General features: G+C 42.8%; 1 protein-coding gene across 4 annotated transcripts in view; it reads left to right on the forward strand.

Annotated features, from left to right (window-relative positions):
• The window catches only part of LOC118280978 (catenin alpha), a 59,422-nt gene that overhangs the window by 2,586 nt on the left and 38,199 nt on the right, over nt 1-18,637 (forward strand). For all 4 annotated transcript variants that reach the window (XM_050700445.1, XM_050700446.1, XM_050700447.1 and 1 more), the window contains exons 2-14: nt 405-575; nt 2,317-2,463; nt 3,200-3,366; nt 4,284-4,385; nt 4,622-4,729; nt 6,578-6,701; nt 9,563-9,621; nt 10,536-10,654; nt 11,905-11,989; nt 12,947-13,062; nt 14,282-14,399; nt 15,997-16,089; nt 18,461-18,617. In XM_050700445.1, coding sequence (XP_050556402.1) covers nt 407-575; nt 2,317-2,463; nt 3,200-3,366; nt 4,284-4,385; nt 4,622-4,729; nt 6,578-6,701; nt 9,563-9,621; nt 10,536-10,654; nt 11,905-11,989; nt 12,947-13,062; nt 14,282-14,399; nt 15,997-16,089; nt 18,461-18,617 — 1,564 coding nt within the window. In that variant the 5' untranslated portion in view covers nt 405-406. The remainder of the gene's footprint in view (nt 1-404; nt 576-2,316; nt 2,464-3,199; nt 3,367-4,283; nt 4,386-4,621; nt 4,730-6,577; nt 6,702-9,562; nt 9,622-10,535; nt 10,655-11,904; nt 11,990-12,946; nt 13,063-14,281; nt 14,400-15,996; nt 16,090-18,460; nt 18,618-18,637) is intronic.

Below are 18,637 nucleotides of genomic sequence, written 5' to 3' on the forward strand. Positions count from 1 at the left end.
AGGCCCATACTCATTAACACTGAACAGCATTCCGCGACACACAACGTGCAACTGTCGTGCTGAATGCTGTTCACATTCATGAGCCTCTAGCATGGCTTGAAACTAGTCGAGTTCCTCGTCAAACAGTTACGTGAGTAACTGCCGCACTCAGAGACATTTAATGATTACTTAAACTATTCCTTAGTAACGATTTTGTATCGAAAACAATTGCTAAGGACTGGGTTAAGTAACCATTAAATGACTCTGGGTGCGGCGGTAAGTATATTATCGTATAATAATTTAACTAGTATATCTCACTAAAGTTACAATACGATTGTAACTTTTGTATAAGATAATAAGCTACTTAACAAAAACAAATTACCAAAAATGTTCTAACCACCTTCTCATTTCTCGCGTTCCACCAGCCATGGCGACGATGACGGACCAGTACGGCACCACGGGGACTCTGACCCTGAAGTGGGACCCCCGCAACCTGGAGATACGGACCATGTCGGTGGAGAGGACGCTGGAACCTCTCGTCCTGCAGGTCACTACGTTGGTCAACAGCAAGGATCGGGATGCTAAGAAGAAGAGGCGTGAGTATTTTACTTGATAGTTTACCTTATAAGAGTGGGGGAGCCATGCTTCGGCACTGCTGGGCCGGCTCGACCGGAGTGATACTACGGCCGAGCAGAAAATCGATGTGACACAACGCTTGCGTTGTGTGAGTGAGGTTACCGGAGGCCCAAATACCTCCTTCCCAATCTTCTCAATCCCCGATTTCCTAATACCCTATTCCTAACACCCAAAAGGTCGTCGTATAAGTGAGGTTACCGGAGGTCCAATTACTCTGCTTCCTAGTTCCCCAACAACCCTTAAATTTCTAACCTAAAAGAAACGCCGACAACGCACTTATAACTCCTGTGGTGCTTCAAGTGTCGATGGGCGGCGGCGATTGTATTAGCAATAGGTGATCCGTCCAATCCGTAAGATACGTGCTATGGATGGCTATCCTACTATCCATACATCACACACTCGAGCTGCACATCTTCCTCGCACAGCTACATAGCTTAGTATCAGTGGAAACAGTCACATAATTTCACAGTTTAGCTATCTAGACACACGGCAGTGTGTCCGCCAAGTTCGAGCAAAAAAACCGACACACCGGCCGTGGGTTATATTACACGGACCATTTCGGGCCAAGTTCGACCCACCTATAACTCAAAATCTATTTTATCTACGCATATGAAATTTCTAGTATCTATCGAGATCTACTTACTTATCTAAAATACAAAATTTCATTAATGTACCTATTGTAGATCTTGAGATATTGACGTCAGAAAATCGCTATTTTTACTATACACTCACTGACTGACTCACTCACTCATCAAAAACCTAGACCACTTCCAATAGTCGTATTGACTTGAAATTTGGCATGGAGGTAGGTCTTTAGGTCAAGGTAAAGGAAAAAATCTGAAAATGGCCAAGTGTGAGTCGGTTTTAAAAATAATGAAGGTGTAAATTCATACCCCTAAGGAACTAAAACAAAAAAATTATCTATATCTTCCAATGGTCGTACCGACCTAAAATTCGTTACGAAGGTTTGTATTTAGTCAAAGTAAAGTAAAATAAGAAAAAAAGAAAATAAACCTTACAAAAATAAATGAAATCCCACCCAAAACATAAGTGTGAAAGGATGCCAAGTTCGATAATATTGGAATGCTTCGCCTATAAAAGAAGTGAGATCTAAATAAGTATGTACCAAGTTCCATACACAGACCTCAGTTAAAAATGATATAACTTGGCAAGTTTTAATAGAAAATTATATACTTGACTCATTGCGTTGAGTAGGTTTATAACAAAGTGTGTGAAAACTTGCCAACTTGTTATATCATTTTTAACTGAGGTCTGTGTATGGAACTTGGTACATACTTATTTAGATCTCACTTCTTTTATAGGCGAAGCATTCCAATATTATCGAACTTGGCATCCTTTCACATTTATGTTTTGGGTGGTTACATCTTCGTAGCATAATTACATAGCATATCTCTGGAAAGTGGAAAAGCCCACCTATTTTTCTTTTATTTAAATAACAATCACTACATAGTATAAAACAAAGTCGCTTTCACTGTCCCTATGTCCCTTTGTACGTTTAAATCTTTAAAACTACGCAACGGATTTTGATGCGGTTTGTTTAATAGATAGAGTGATTCAAGAGGAAGGTTTATATGTATAATATAACGTTTGCATTATATAATTTATTTAATTGTCATTGAGTTTTAACCCAAAACTTCCACATTTCTCAACTACAAACGACACCTTACCTTACCTCCGCAGCCGGTAAATCCAAGCGTGCGAGCGCGCTGGTGGCGACGGTGGAGCGGGCGACGGAGATCTTCATCGAGCGGGGACAGACCATCGCGTACGAGAACCCGGAGATCACGCAGCAGATGCTGACCGCCGTCGAGGAAGTACGGAAGGCTGGTATGTGGTTGTTGCAGTAGTCTTTTTAAACCTTTCGAGGCCCGTTTTAAACTTTAATGCTGGGGCCACACTAATGGAATATGCCATTTGATTTTTTTATGTTAAATGGGCCGACGTTTGGCCGCTATCTCGTCTGATGGTAAGTGATGATGCGGCCTATGATGGAGCACGTCTGCCCATAAGCAACCTAAACCTACCTGATTATGGCGATAATTGATGTTTGTACGAACATTTAAAGTTCATAATCGTTCATTTGTTTTCCAAATCAATGGTATATTCCATTAGTCCTAGCATATACCTATACCCTTCCATAAGGGGATGGGTAAAATTTCACATGTTTATGAAAGAAAAACAAACACTGTTTGGCGAGCAAGGGTAGCTCGCCGCCCCAACAGAACCAGGCGCATCGCGTTCCGCGCGCGCCTCAAAGAGCCATCAGACAACCACAGATGGGGCCCAGTAGGGCTGATGCCTGATCTAGAGCCGCAGACTCCTTAGCGCGGTAACCCACCGCGGTTATAAGCGGGCTTCAGCTATAAGCAGCAGTAGGAACGGGGTGGTTTTTAGTCAGTCAGAGTCTGATGCTCCCTCTCGCCACCTCTCGCTCACCCAAGGCGGGAAAAGTTATATGATCCCCCCAGATGGTTTGGGGGGGGAGGCAAAACCATTATACAACAATTTTGGAATAAAAATAATGTGTTTAATACCTTATCATCTATCCTCTATCCATCAACAGGAGCGGCAATGAGCCTAGCAGCCCGGGAGTTCTCGGAGGAGCCGTGCGCGTCATCTGTCCGCGGGGGGATGGTCCGCGCGGCGCGGGCGCTGCTGTGCGCCGTGACCCGCCTGCTCATACTGGCAGACATGGTCGATGTGCATCTACTGCTTAACAAGCTTAATACTGTGAGTATTGTAAAGTTATTCCTAGTGCACTAGCATAATTATTGATTAATACTTATTTGTGGCTGTTTCATGTAAATTATTTTGTGAAATAAAGGATTATTATAAGTAAGTAGGCTCACTGGGGGAGAGAGACGGAGCTATGTAGGTGTATAGCTCCGTCCCTCTTGCACTGCTTAACAAGCTCAATACTGTGAGTACTGGGGGAGGGGGAGCTATGTGGGTGTATAGCTCCGTCCCTCTTGCACTGCTCAACAAGCTCAATGCTGTGAATATTGGCGACATTTTTATGATGTAAAGGGTAACTATTTGATTTGGTTGAATTGGAGCTTGAAACGGGATATTTTCCATGTTTATTTATGTCTATGAGTTTCCGATGTTTCGGCACTGTTGCAAGCGCCATGATCACGGATGAACTGTTTCAAGTTCCAATTCTAGTGTTAGTGACCATGTCAGTTTAAAAACTATTTGGTTGTTTTTGATAAAACTGTGGAAATAACTATCTGCTAAGCGTGCTTTTCCACCAGAGATGTGCTATGTAATTATGCTAAGAACACGTAATAGTTATTCTGTGAAAATATGTAACCGTTTCCTCTGATACTAAAATATATAGATGTGCGAGGAAGATGCGATGTACATATCGATAGTAGGGTAGCCATCCATAGCACACATATTTCCATATAAAAAACATAGCTTAGATGAGTCCGTCTCCACCAATGCTAAGCTATGTGTACCAATGAATATGATTGGTGGAAGCCAAACGCATCCACAGCAACGTAGCATAGCACATATCTGATGGAAAAGCACATTTTGTTTTCTTTATATTGTAATATTTGCTTTGACGTTACTTGTCAAAAGTGCCTTCCCGGTCTATTTGAAATACATAACTTTGACTTTGACTTTAAACATCCTCCCCACAGGTGGAAAACGACTTAGACAAGTTGAAATCGGCCTCCTCCCAGTCCGAGCTACTGGAGTCAGCTCGCCAATTCGGCCGCTCGGCGTCGGAGCTCGCCGCGCAGGTAGGTCGAAACAATGTAACCAAGTATTGTATTGTAAATCTGATTGAAAAAGAGTAACCTATGGAGTTTCTTGCTCGTTCTTCTCCATAGGAATCTACACTTTGGAACGAGCAAATAGAGCAACTAGAGGACTGACCGACAGACAGACGTTATTAATATTATTATATTTGCTTTGACGTTCAAAAGTGCCTTTCTGGTCTATTTGAAATAAATGATTTTGACTTTGACTTTGACAGGCAGCTAAACGACAGCGCGAGCTAAAGGAGCCGAGAATGAAGGATGAGCTCGCCGCCGCCAGGGCCGTGCTGAAGAAGCACTCTACTATGCTGCTTACTGCTTCTAAGGTTTGTTAATATACTATACTATATACTAGCGACCCGCCCCAGCTTCGCATGGGTGCAATGGTGATATTTTATGCATGTATAACCCTTCATATAATCCTTCTTCTTGAATCACTCTGTCTATGAAAAAAACCGCATTAAAATCCGTTGATTGAATAGTTTTAAAGATTTAGGCTTACAAAGAGACATTGGGACAGAGAGAGCGACTTTGTTTTGTAGATGAGAGAGATGCGAAAATGTTTGAAATAAAAATTAATACTTTATATTCCCGTCGAATCGTGAACAATACAAAATCAAACCCCCTATAAGTGTCCACTGCTAACCAAAGGCCTCTTCTCACACGGAGGTTTGAGCATTAATCACCACGCTTGCTCAATGCGTGGCGATTTCAAACTTATAATTGGAAATTATAAGTCCAGGTTTCCTCACGATGTTTTCCTTCACCGTTTGTCAGTGGTGTCTAAATAATCTTAGATAGTACATATAACTCGGAAAAAGTCACATTGGTACTTGTACCCTACACCTAAAAACCAAACCTAGTTTTCAAAAAAAAAACAAAAATGTTTTTGAAAAAGGCTTCGAGTGGTTTAGGTTTCGAACGGTAAGCTGTTGGTAGGTTTCGAACCCGTACCCTCAAACCCTCATGCATGAGAAGCTGACGTCTCCAACCTCCGGGCCACCACGACTTAGACAATAATAATTAGGCTTTAGTTATAGGTCTCCAAAAGGATATATATATACAACGTGTAACAAAATACCCATATACATCAAGAAGCACTGATGAATACATGTTAAATAGAATCTTCAAAGTTTCAGCTTAAATGTATATACAACGTGTAACAAAATACCTATATACATCAAGAAGCGCTGATGAATACATGTTAAATAGAATCTTCAAAGTTTCAGCTTAAATGTATACAATGTGATAGGGGCGAGACTTCTAACCCGTTAAGGCTGAGTTCTACACCTAATTTTATCGACAAAAGTTGGGGGTCGAAGTGGTCGAATCCCCTCCCCTAAAAGTTATGGCTATTTTAATATTTTTTTTACTTTTTTAATATCAAAGGTTGTATGCGTCGTAGAAACAAAAAAAAAAAAACGACAAACGGTACCTAATAACCTTGGCTAACTAATTCATTACTTTTTTCATATGTTTGATAATGTTTTGGTGAGAAAATAAATCATTTGTGAATTATTTTTACGGAAAAAATCACTATTTTTCAATATTTTCAATTAGGGGTTCAACCCCCCATATTATTATTTTTGTCGATAAAATTAGATGTAGTATTCAGCCTTAACGGGTTAGAAGTCCCACGCCTATCACATTGTATACAACGTGTAACAAAATACCTATATACATCAAGAAGAGCTGATGAAGACAGCTTGAATAGAATCTCTACAAAGTTTCAGCTCAAAATACGTTTTAAAAAAATTGGTACCACATACTTTATATCGCATGGTTCTTGATTTCAAATCATACAAACGTGTCACAAAGCTACAGGGGTCACTCGGTGATATTACGAAACATTTCTTCTGTAAATCTGATCGTCTAGTACCTGTCTACCTAATTTTGAAACGCGGCGGCGCAATTGGAAAAATTTATATCTTCGTTCCATGAAAACATGAGTTTAAAAACTCTTCCCGTATCGTTTGTTATGTTGTCTAGAAACCGTGCACTTGATATGTATACCCCTTTTTGTTACACCGTGTATATTTTAATTTGTCGTAATAAATGGAAATATTGTACGAAGTCATGCGAAGTTTCGTCCCAAACTTCGTTTTTCGTTGAATTAGAGTAGGCCCCCAGGTCTCATATTATGATAATGTTATATGTTTCCCCCTCCCCCTTAGGTATACGTCCGTCACCCGGAGCTGGCTGCGGCGAAGGCCAACCGCGACTACGTTTTGCGCGCCGTCTGCAGCGCCGTCGACAGCATCTCCGCCGTCGCCAAGGGACAACCCATCCCCGTCGTCGGTACGTATACGTAGGGAGAGAGAGAGAGAGAGAGAGAGAGAGAGAGAGAGAGAGTGACTACGTGCTGCGCGCCGTCTGCAGCGCCGTCGACAGCATCTCCGCCGTCGCCAAGGGACAACCCATCCCCGTCGTCGGTACGTATACGTAGGGAGAGAGAGAGAGAGAGAGAGAGAGAGTGACTACGTGCTGCGCGCCGTCTGCAGCGCCGTCGACAGCATCTCCGCCGTCGCCAAGGGACAACCCATCCCCGTCGTCGGTACGTATACGTAGGGAGAGAGAGAGGAGAGAGAGAGAGAGAGAGAGAGAGAGAGAGAGAGAGAGAGTGACTACGTGCTGCGCGCCGTCTGCAGCGCCGTCGACAGCATCTCCGCCGTCGCCAAGGGACAACCCATCCCCGTCGTCGGTACGTATACGTAGGGAGAGAGAGAGAGAGAGAGAGAGAGAGAGTGACTACGTGCTGCGCGCCGTCTGCAGCGCCGTCGACAGCATCTCCGCCGTCGCCAAGGGACAACCCATCCCCGTCGTCGGTACGTATACGTAGGAGAGAGAGAGAGAGAGAGAGAGAGAGAGTGACTACGTGCTGCGCGCCGTCTGCAGCGCCGTCGACAGCATCTCCGCCGTCGCCAAGGGACAACCCATCCCCGTCGTCGGTACGTATACGTAGGGAGAGAGAGAGAGAGAGAGAGAGAGAGAGTGACTACGTGCTGCGCGCCGTCTGCAGCGCCGTCGACAGCATCTCCGCCGTCGCCAAGGGACAACCCATCCCCGTCGTCGGTACGTATACGTAGGGAGAGAGAGAGAGAGAGAGAGAGAGAGAGTGACTACGTGCTGCGCGCCGTCTGCAGCGCCGTCGACAGCATCTCCGCCGTCGCCAAGGGACAACCCATCCCCGTCGTCGGTACGTATACGTAGGGAGAGAGAGAGAGAGAGAGAGAGAGAGAGTGACTACGTGCTGCGCGCCGTCTGCAGCGCCGTCGACAGCATCTCCGCCGTCGCCAAGGGACAACCCATCCCCGTCGTCGGTACGTATACGTAGGGAGAGAGAGAGAGAGAGAGAGAGAGAGAGAGTGACTACGTGCTGCGCGCCGTCTGCAGCGCCGTCGACAGCATCTCCGCCGTCGCCAAGGGACAACCCATCCCCGTCGTCGGTACGTATACGTAGGGAGAGAGAGAGAGAGAGAGAGAGAGAGAGTGACTACGTGCTGCGCGCCGTCTGCAGCGCCGTCGACAGCATCTCCGCCGTCGCCAAGGGACAACCCATCCCCGTCGTCGGTACGTATACGTAGGGAGAGAGAGAGAGAGAGAGAGAGAGAGAGTGACTACGTGCTCCGCGCCGTCTGCAGCGCCGTCGACAGCATCTCCGCCGTCGCCAAGGGACAACCCATCCCCGTCGTCGGTACGTATACGTAGGGAGAGAGAGAGAGAGAGAGAGAGAGAGAGAGTGACTACGTGCTGCGCGCCGTCTGCAGCGCCGTCGACAGCATCTCCGCCGTCGCCAAGGGACAACCCATCCCCGTCGTCGGTACGTATACGTAGGGAGAGAGAGAGAGAGAGAGAGAGAGAGAGAGTGACTACGTGCTGCGCGCCGTCTGCAGCGCCGTCGACAGCATCTCCGCCGTCGCCAAGGGACAACCCATCCCCGTCGTCGGTACGTATACGTAGGGAGAGAGAGAGAGAGAGAGAGAGAGAGAGAGAGAGAGAGAGAGAGAGAGAGTGACTACGTGCTGCGCGCCGTCTGCAGCGCCGTCGACAGGTGAGAAAGAGAAAGAGAATGAGAAAGAGAATGAGAAAGAGAATGAGAATGAGAAAGATAGAGACAGAAAGAGAATGGGAGTGAAAGAGAAATTGAGAGAGTGAGAAAGAAAGAGAAATATCATGAAGGGCATAATTTTAATGTCACGCCTTTGTCTGCTGTCTTCAATTCCCGAACGGAACAATTTTTTGTGTGATTTACAATTAACGATCGCTTCATGTCTGTGTGTCATGTGTATGTGAACTTGTATGTTTGTAAACGCACCCACGACACAGGAGAAAATACTAGTACAAGGCAATGTTTAAGAAAGAAAATAATTATTTATTCTATGCGAGAATCGAAGGCCTAACAACTCAGCTATTGCCCTAATGCCACCAATCTTTTCTGCTCTATTTATTGTTAACTTAGTTTTATAATATTTTGGTATATAAAAATACAAAAATACATACATTTTCGAAAACATCACATTGGTTTTTGTTGCCCTAAAAACTAGGCCATTGCGCTAATCGCATCATCAATTTTTATTGTAAACTAGTTCACCCGGCAAACTTCGTACCATCTCAAGTATTTTATTCTCACCTTTTTAACCTTCCCTGGACTTCCACAACTAGTTCAAGACCAAAATTAGCCAAATCGGTCCAGCCGTTCTTGAGTTTTAGCGAGACTAACGAACAGCAATTGATTTTTATATACAACGTGTAACAAAATACCCATATACATCAAGAAGCCCTGATGAATACAGGTTGAATAGAGTCGCTACACGAAGTTTCAGCTGAAAATACGTTTAAAAAAAAATTGTACCAAAAACTTGGTATCGCATAGTTCTTGATTTTAAATCATACAAACGTGTCACAACACTACAGGGATAACTCGCTAATATTACGAAACATTTCTTCTGTCAATCTGATCGTCTAGAACTTGTCTACCTAATTTTGAATCACGCGGCGGCGCGATTTGAAAAATTCATAACTTGGTACCATGAAACCATGAGTTTAAAAACCTTTTCCGTATCGTTTGTTATGTTATCTAGAAACCGTGCAATTGATATGTATACCTCCTTATTGTTACACGTTGTATAGAGACTTAGTTTTATTTGATTTGGTTACAGGTGGCAACCGTCCCGTGGAAGGTCCGGGCGAACTGGCGCAGGCTCTCGATGATTTCGATGTAAGTCATTAATATAATAGTAATTAAATATTCTAAATTAAAAGCTAGCTATAAACCTCTTAGGCTTTAGGTTTTATATGTATACTAGCGGACCCGACAGACGTTGTCCTGTCTACACGTTAATTTGAAAATTTTATTCTTTTTTTAATAAGCTAAAACATTCTGGACCTTTTTGATGAAAATTATTATTCAAATGTTATGACAATATCTAACGTCATTAATATTTGACACTGCGATGGTAGCGCCGTCCGTCGGATCCGATGTAAAACATTCCAAAATCAACAACTACTAATAAATTAAAAATTAATTAAAAAAACATTGTCCAGCGGACAAAATTGTGAATCTAAACCATTCTCAGATCCTCTTGAACACACACAAAAAGTTTCATCAAAATCCGTCTAGTCGTTTAAGAGGAGTTCAGTGACATACACACGTACAGAAGAATATATATATATATATATATATATATATATATATAATATAAAGATAAAGATAAAGTTATATATATATATATATAAGTTATATATATATATATATAATATAAAGATAAAGATAAAGATTAATAAAATCCGGAGCCACGGACGATAAAAGTCGTGGTTCCGGCTTTGTTCAGGAGTAGGAATGGGGTGGTTTTCAGTCAGTAAGAGTCTGACACTCTCTCGCCTCATTGATGACAGGAGGAGACATTGGATGATTTGTTGGCCTTTAGGTTTTATGTACATTAATTCATCTAGAGTTGCGGTCGATAAAAACCGTGGCTCCGGCTCGAGATAGCTTTTAATCAGTAAAAATCTTCTATCTCCCTGTCGCATCACATTGGGTGATTTTCCCACCTCAAAAACAGTATATTATTTTTTTATGTATATGTAGAATTTAGTTACTCGCTGTATACATTTGTGTCCCCCTCCCCCCAGGAGCGCATGGTGATGGAGCCCCTGGCGTACTCGGAGCTGCGGACGCGGCCCTCGCTGGAGGAACGACTCGAGTCCATCATCTCCGGGGCCGCGCTCATGGCAGACTCCTCGTGCACACGGTACTGTATATGTATTTATAGCGGCCCTCGCTGGAGGAACGACTCGAGTCCATCATCTCCGGGGCCGCGCTCATGGCAGACTCCTCGTGCACACGGTAATTATGTTTATGTTAAATGGGCCGACGTTTGGCCGCTATCTCGCCTGATGGTAAGTGATGATGCGGTGTAGTATCAGCTCGCCCCCTGGATCTTGCCCCTTCCGATTAAAATGTTCCACTCGCCCCGTTTTTATTAATTTGGAGTTGTGGTTCGCCCCTTACGAAAACCCTTACGGGGCGAGTGAAAAATTTAACAATTAAATAATTATTTTGATGTATCGACTCGCCCCTTGCGGCATTCCCTTTGAAATTTAACTAAAAAAGGTATATTCAGAAAAATGTACAGTAAACAAAACTGGTAAGTAATTTAACCTTTTGGATAGTTTTATTACCTGGCTTACCTACTGTAACAAAAGGGACCTTTTATGGGTGTAGTATCAGCTCGCCCCCTGGATCTTGCCCCTTCCGATTAAAATGTTCCACTCGCCCCGTTTTTATTACACATGCAGTTTTATTTCAATTTTCTCTATTAAATCCCAAGGCATTATTGAAGTTTTAAGAAAATATATTCATTTAAATATTTTATAAACTTAGAGTGCTGACAGCACTTTTAACCAACCAACAATCGGGGGCGAGTTGGAGTATCTAATAATTTAAGGGGCGAGTTGATGCACTTAGGCAATCAGGGGCGAGATCCAAGGGGCGAGCTGAGCCTACACCGATGATGCGGCCTACGATGGAGCACGTCTGCCCATAAGCAACCTATTCACTCGGGCTTTGAAGACACCCAGGTTATACCCATCAGGAAACACAGACTCCGGCAAGGAGTTCCACTCCCTAGCAGTGAGCACAAGGAAGCTTGAAGCGAAGCGCTTCTGTCCGCCGTGACGGCATTGTTTGTCTGGATTGAGCAGACGGATCACCAGGTGGTAAGCAATCGCCGCTGCCCATGGATACTTGAAATACCAAAGACTTGTAAAGTGTGTTGCCGACCTAATGGGGGTTAGGAATTTAAAGGTTGTTGGGAAATCCGGGATTGGGAAGGGAGGTAATTGAGCCTCCTGTAATTTTATTCACACAACGCTGTAATCGCTTTACGTCGGTGTACTGCTCGGCCGTGGTATCACTCCGGTCGAAGTGTGCGAAGCATGGCTCTCACGCACTTGTTTACTTAACCTTATATAGATATTAAGTTTGATCTATCCTCCACAGAGACGAGCGCCGCGAGCGTATAGTGGCGGAGTGTAACGCGGTGCGGCAGGCGCTGCAGGATCTATTGCACGAGTACATGGCCAATGTAAGTCCACTGCTATACATTTTCAGGCATTAACACATCCATATTATAAACTATGAAGTTCAAATAAATTTCCAACGAAATTCTTCGTCATATATACATTCATACACATATTATAAATTATGAAGTTGAAATAAAATTCCAACGAAATTCTTCGTCATATACACATTCATACCCATATTATAAATTATGAAGTTGAAATAAAATTCCAACGAAATTCTTCGTCATATACACATTCATACACATATTATAAATTATGAAGTTGAAATAAAATTCCAACGAAACGATTCGAATCCACGTTCCTAATCCATGCATCCAGGGAATGGAACAATCTGCCGGCTTCTATCTTTCCTGAGAAATACAGCCCGGGTCTTTTTTTTTAAAGCAACTTTACGCCGATGATCCCCGAAGCGGTAGACAGAGGTGCACATTACGGCACGTAATGCCGCTATACAATGTACACACAATTTTCACCATTTGTGTTATAAGTCACATGTAATAGGTGGTGAGCCTATTGCCATATACTGGGCACAATTCCAGACGCTGTGATACTACTGAGAAATTATCGAAAAACCGAAAACCGCCCAGTAATACTTACTAACAAAAATACGGTCATTTGCAGTAATTTTGATTAGTTTGCCCCATTTGTTTGTTTGTTCGGGTAAAATTTATTAATTGACGTTTTACTCCCTTCTTGACGATTAAGCGATCTGGGGTCTTAGTCTGCTACTACAATTGTGTCAGAATGGTCGATCATTGAGCAGTGCAAGAGGGACGGAGTTATACAACCTACATAGCTCCGTCCCTCTCGCACTGCTCAATGATCGACCATTCTGACACAATTGTAATAACAGACTAAGGCCCCTGATATTTGGTCGAGTGGTCGCAAGTGCTACCGGACGGGTAAGGGGATTCTAGTATTTTTTAAATTGACAATTTGACTATCCCCCCCCCCCACAGACGGGCAAGCCGGAGCAGTCAGCAGGCTTGGAGCGCGCCATAGAGAACATGTGCCGGAAGACCAGGGATCTGAGGAGGCAGCTCAGGAAGGCCGTCGTCGACCATGTGTCCGACAGGTGGGTGGCAGTTCAAGTATTAATTGCATCCATAAGGCAGTTGTCCCACCAACGGCGAGTGAACGACTAACTATCGGCTATTTTCTCGCTCAAGAAACGTACAATAGATATACTTTCCGTGTAAACAAAAGAGATGCATATACAAATAGTTGATCGCTGACTGTTCACACTGCCGGCGAGTGCTCGCTTCACTTGTTTGTTTTTGTTTTCACTCGTTTCTAGTTCTAGCTCTACTCGTTACTCGTTCATCGTTGCCGGTGGGACAACTGCCTAATGTACACAGGGGACCTACTCTAATTCAACGAACGAACGAAAGAACTTCGCAGATTGCATACTACAATTGTATTTATTGCGAACTTTCGCGAACAAAAATGAACGAATGAAATGAAGATAAATATATAGGTTTTCATGTGAAATTAAAAATAAAACGTTATTTTGGTAAATAAATAAAACCTACGGCCGAAGATAAAACGAAACTTCGCATTCGAGAACCGGAGTAGCCCTACTGGTGTTGGAAATACAGTATTTAGTTACAATTATGGATCCTGTCGGTCACAGAGTAAGATATTATACAGAGCGTAAACGGAACGCTCCCGAAAAACGCTACAAAATCTTTGTTTCTATAATTTTAAACGTTTTAGTTTTCGTGTTATTTATGCAACATCAGCCTTAAGCAGTTGATTACAACTATTATTACATAAAATGTACATTGAATACCTTTTTTTTGAGGTTTTACCATCACCTGTTTTCGGTGTTCGGGAGCGTTCTGTTTACACTCTGTATATTATCTTGTATATTATCTTCGTAATGTATGTATTGTATAGTATGTATCTTTTAATATTTTTGTTTGATATTAAAAAGTGCCTTGTATAGTTTCGACTTTGATTAGACATCCTTCCCTTAGTACGAGTTTTCTTTACGTTCAACGAAAACGTAACGAGGTTGCAATCGGCGCTTTAATAGGTCAGGGTCGGCACGAATGAAACTCTTATGTCCGAATACTCAAACACTAATCAATTTTAAGATGCTCTCAAAAATAGTTCTGTCCCTATCAATTCGATATTTAAGTACAACTTAAAATTGAGAGTTACTATGGTACTAGGCTACTGGTCAAACTGAAAACCTCCTTTTTTTGGAAATCGGTTATAAAAAAAAATTGCTTACACTTCTACCTACCCATTTATTTTTAAGTTATTAATGAAACTCCTCATACCCTCAGCTTCCTGGAGACCAACGTGCCGCTGCTGGTCCTGATGGAGGCGGCCCGCAACGGAAATGAGAAGGAGGTCGAGGAGTACGCCCTGGTCTTCACGGAACACGCCAACAAACTCGTCGAGGTTCGTATATGGCTTATACTTCATTACTACATAGTATAAAACAAAGTCGCTTTCTCTGTCCCTGTGTCCCTTTGTACAGTACTCCCAACGGATCTTGGCAGGTCTGAACTACGTGCAGAAGGCTGCGCAATAAGTCTTTTTAGAACCAAATGGTGGCATGAGGCGAGGTGCGGGGGCGGCGATCTAGGCTAGAGATTGACCATTTCTAAATACAATTGACCCTTTATCGATCAAATATCGCAATCGATATTTTTATTTAGAGTTTATTGTTTTTTTATATGATATATTAAACGAAATAAAATTTAGAAATATAGTTAATTTTGTCATTAATAAACGATATTTCGACATGAAAATAAAACTAAAAGAAAGTATTTTCTCAATTGAAAGTTATGATTTACTCGAATATCAATTATAATTAACGACTATTTGAGTAACGACTGTTTAAGAAAATTTAAAACATCAATATAACATTGAAAATAAATATATTTTTGTGTGATAAGTAATTTGTCTCGTAGTAATCGATTTTAAGAAAATCGATTAAACAACACCCTCACGCACGCCACTTGGACATCCCTTTTTGGTTACTTCGTGAATCTTCGTGCTTATTCGGCAATATTCGATACCTGATAATATGTCTCTGTCACACGTTAGGATCGGCGTTGTGTTAGTGTCACTATCTCTGTCTTGAGTCACCTTGAGTGCAGTCGGTAACAAAACTTTTCGTATATTTCGTTACTAGCTACTTCCGCGCGGTTTCACCCGCTCTGCTTGGCTCCTATTGGTCATAGCGTGATGTTTTATAGCCTATAGCCTTCCTCGATAAATGCGCTATTCAACACAAAAAGAATTATTCAAATCGGACCAGTAGTTCCGGAGATTAGCGCGTTCAAACAAACAAACAAACTCTTCAGCTTTATAATATTAGTATAGAAGTATAGATTTTTCATGATATAGGGTGACTGGTAATTAGTGAACGATATTTAAACACTTGATTGTAATCATGATTACAAACAATTTTCCCAAAGAAAGTTTTTTTTATACTCATTAGTACATAACAAAACAATAAAATTATATTAGCACGCGCGCGCGCGAGATCTTGTTGTTAATTTATTTGTTTGCTTGAACAAGCTTATCTCTGGAATTGATGATTCGAATTGAATAATTATTTTTGTATTGGATAGTCCGTTTATCGAAGAAGTTATCTTACTAATATTAAAAATGTGAATGTTTGGAAGTGTGTAATGTGGGTTCGCCATGCTTCGGCACTGCTGGGCCGGTTCGACCGAAGTGATACCACGGCCGAGCAGAAACCCGTTTGCGTTGTGTTTCGTTGTATTCCCAATCTTCCCAACGGTTCCCCAACAACTCTTAAATTCCTAACGCCTCTAGTGTTCCGGGTGTCTATGGGCGGCGGCGATTGCTTACATCGGTAAGCAATCGCCGCCGCCGTAAGCCAATAAGCCGGTAAACTAGCAGACGGATCGCCGTCTGCTCGTTTACCGGCTTCTTCCATAAAAAATATCACATTCCAAGCAACTCCTATTGTTTCGACCAAATAACCAGATTATAATTTCGTTACTACTTCCATTCTCCGCAGGTGGCCAACTTAGTGTGCTCGATGTCGAACAACGAGGACGGCGTGAAGATGGTCCGCCATGCTGCAGAGCATATCGAGTCGCTCTGTCCACAGGTAAGGCAGTTATATCTGCACAATTTTTTTTTTATGGGGGAAAGTCATCCAATGACTTCTCCCGCCTTGGGCGAGGTGAGAGGGAGTGTCAGACTCCTACTGACTAAAAACCACCCCGTTCCTACTCCTGCTTTTCGAGCCGGAGCCCCGGTAAACCTGCTAGGCAGTCCGCAGCTCCGGATCTACACTAATATACAGTATGGAGATCACTCATATGACTTAAATAAACCTACGAGTAGTACTCGTCCACAGAAGCATAATACAACCAAATTTTTCAACGAAAATAAAATAAATTATTAAATAAATCAAGTATAAAATTCTGTGTGTAATTAGAATTTATAAGCCCAGGTTTCCTCACGATCTTTTCCTTCACCGTTTGTCAGTGGTGTCTAAATAATTTAATGGTTGAAATTAATAGCTGTTTATTATCCAAAATCTTTAGAAAGATCTTGGTATTTGACATAAATTGACCGCACGGAGCAACTCTTTGTGTGATCCACAAATTGTTGTTTCGTGTCTGTGTGTCATGTGTATGTGAACTTGTATGTTTGTAAACGCACCCACGACACAGGAGAAACCCCTAGAATGGGGCAACGTTTAAAAAAATATATATCTTTATATATATAATTCTTCTGTAAGTGTGTATGTCACTGAACTTCTCTTAAACGACTGTACCGATTTTGATGAAATTTTTTGTGTGTGTTCAAGGGGATCTGAGAATGGTTTAGATTCACAATTTTGTCTTCTGGACAATGTATTTTTAATTAATTTTTAATTTATTAGTAGTTGTTGATTTTGGAATGTTTTACATCGGATCCGACGGACGGCGCTACCATCGCAGTGTCAAATATTAATGACGTTAGATATTGTCATAACATTTGAATAATAATTTTCATCAAAAAGGTCCAGAATGTTTTAGCTTATTAAAAAAGTTTAAAATTATCAAATTAACGTGTAGACAGGACAACGTCTGTCGGGTCCGCTAGTCTACTATAATATACAGTATGGAGATCACTCATATGACTTAAATGAAACTACAAGTAGTACTCGTCCACAGAAGCGTAATACAACTAAATATTTCAATAAAAACAGAAAATAAATAATTAAATTAATCAAGTATAAAATTCTGTGTGTAATTAGAAATTATAAGCCCAGGTTTCCTCACGATGTTTTCCTTCACCGTTTGTCAGTGGTGTCTAAATAATTTAACGGTTGAAGTTACTAGCTGTTTATTATCCAAAATCTTTAGAAAGATTTTGGTATTTGACATAAATTTGACTACACAGCACTTTGACCGCACGAAGCAACTCTTTGTGTGATCCACAAATTGTTGTTTCGGGTCTGTGTGTCATGTGTATGTGAACTTGTATGTTTGTAAACGCACACACGACACAGGAGACAATCCTAGTGTTGGGGCAACGTTTTGTGGCGGTCCAGAACGCATAATAATAATCTTCATTTTTCGCCTTCATCTATTTCATTTCCTGCTGTCGCTTCGCTGCTAGATCACATAGCTTGTACATAGCTTCGCGGTACATTTGGTGCGGGTTCGATTCCCGTAAAAGTTAGGGATAATCTAATCTCGCTTTCCTACAGTTTTTTTTAAAAAGAAATAAATATTTCCCCCGTAGGTAATAAACTCGAGCCGCGTGCTAGCCGCCCGGCCCCGGTCGCGGGTGGCCCAGGAGAATGGGAACAATATATAAAGTATTTGTCCCCCGTAGGTAATAAACTCGAGCCGCGTGCTAGCAGCCCGGCCCCGGTCGCGGGTGGCCCAGGAGAATGGGAACAATATATGAAGTATTTGTCCCCCGTAGGTAATAAACTCGAGCCGCGTGCTAGCAGCCCGGCCCCGGTCGCGGGTGGCCCAGGAGAATGGGAACAATATATAAAGTATTTGTCCCCCGTAGGTAATAAACTCGAGCCGCGTGCTAGCAGCCCGGCCCCGGTCGCGGGTGGCCCAGGAGAATGGGAACAATATATAAAGTATTTGTCCCCCGTAGGTAATAAACTCGAGCCGCGTGCTAGCCGCCCGGCCCCGGTCGCGGGTGGCCCAGGAGAATGGGAACAATATATAAATGTTTGTCCCCCGTAGGTAATAAACTCGAGCCGCGTGCTAGCAGCCCGGCCCCGGTCGCGGGTGGCCCAGGAGAATGGGAACAATATATAAATGTTTGTCCCCCGTAGGTAATAAACTCGAGCCGCGTGCTAGCCGCCCGGCCCCGGTCGCGGGTGGCCCAGGAGAATGGGAACAATATATCAATGTTTGTCCCCCGTAGGTAATAAACTCGAGCCGCGTGCTAGCAGCCCGGCCCCGGTCGCGGGTGGCCCAGGAGAATGGGAACAATATATGTATATATGTCCCCCGTAGGTAATAAACTCGAGCCGCGTGCTAGCCGCCCGGCCCCGGTCGCGGGTGGCCCAGGAGAATGCGGCCGCCTTCGCCCGCGCCTGGGAGCTGGCTGTCAAACTCCTCACGGATGCAGTGGATGATATCACCACCATCGATGACTTCCTCGCTGTCAGCGGTACGTCCCTAACATACATA

The sequence above is a fragment of the Spodoptera frugiperda genome, chromosome 19 (genome assembly GCF_023101765.2).
Source record: "Spodoptera frugiperda isolate SF20-4 chromosome 19, AGI-APGP_CSIRO_Sfru_2.0, whole genome shotgun sequence".
In the NCBI taxonomy this organism is placed as follows: Eukaryota; Metazoa; Arthropoda; class Insecta; order Lepidoptera; family Noctuidae; genus Spodoptera; species Spodoptera frugiperda.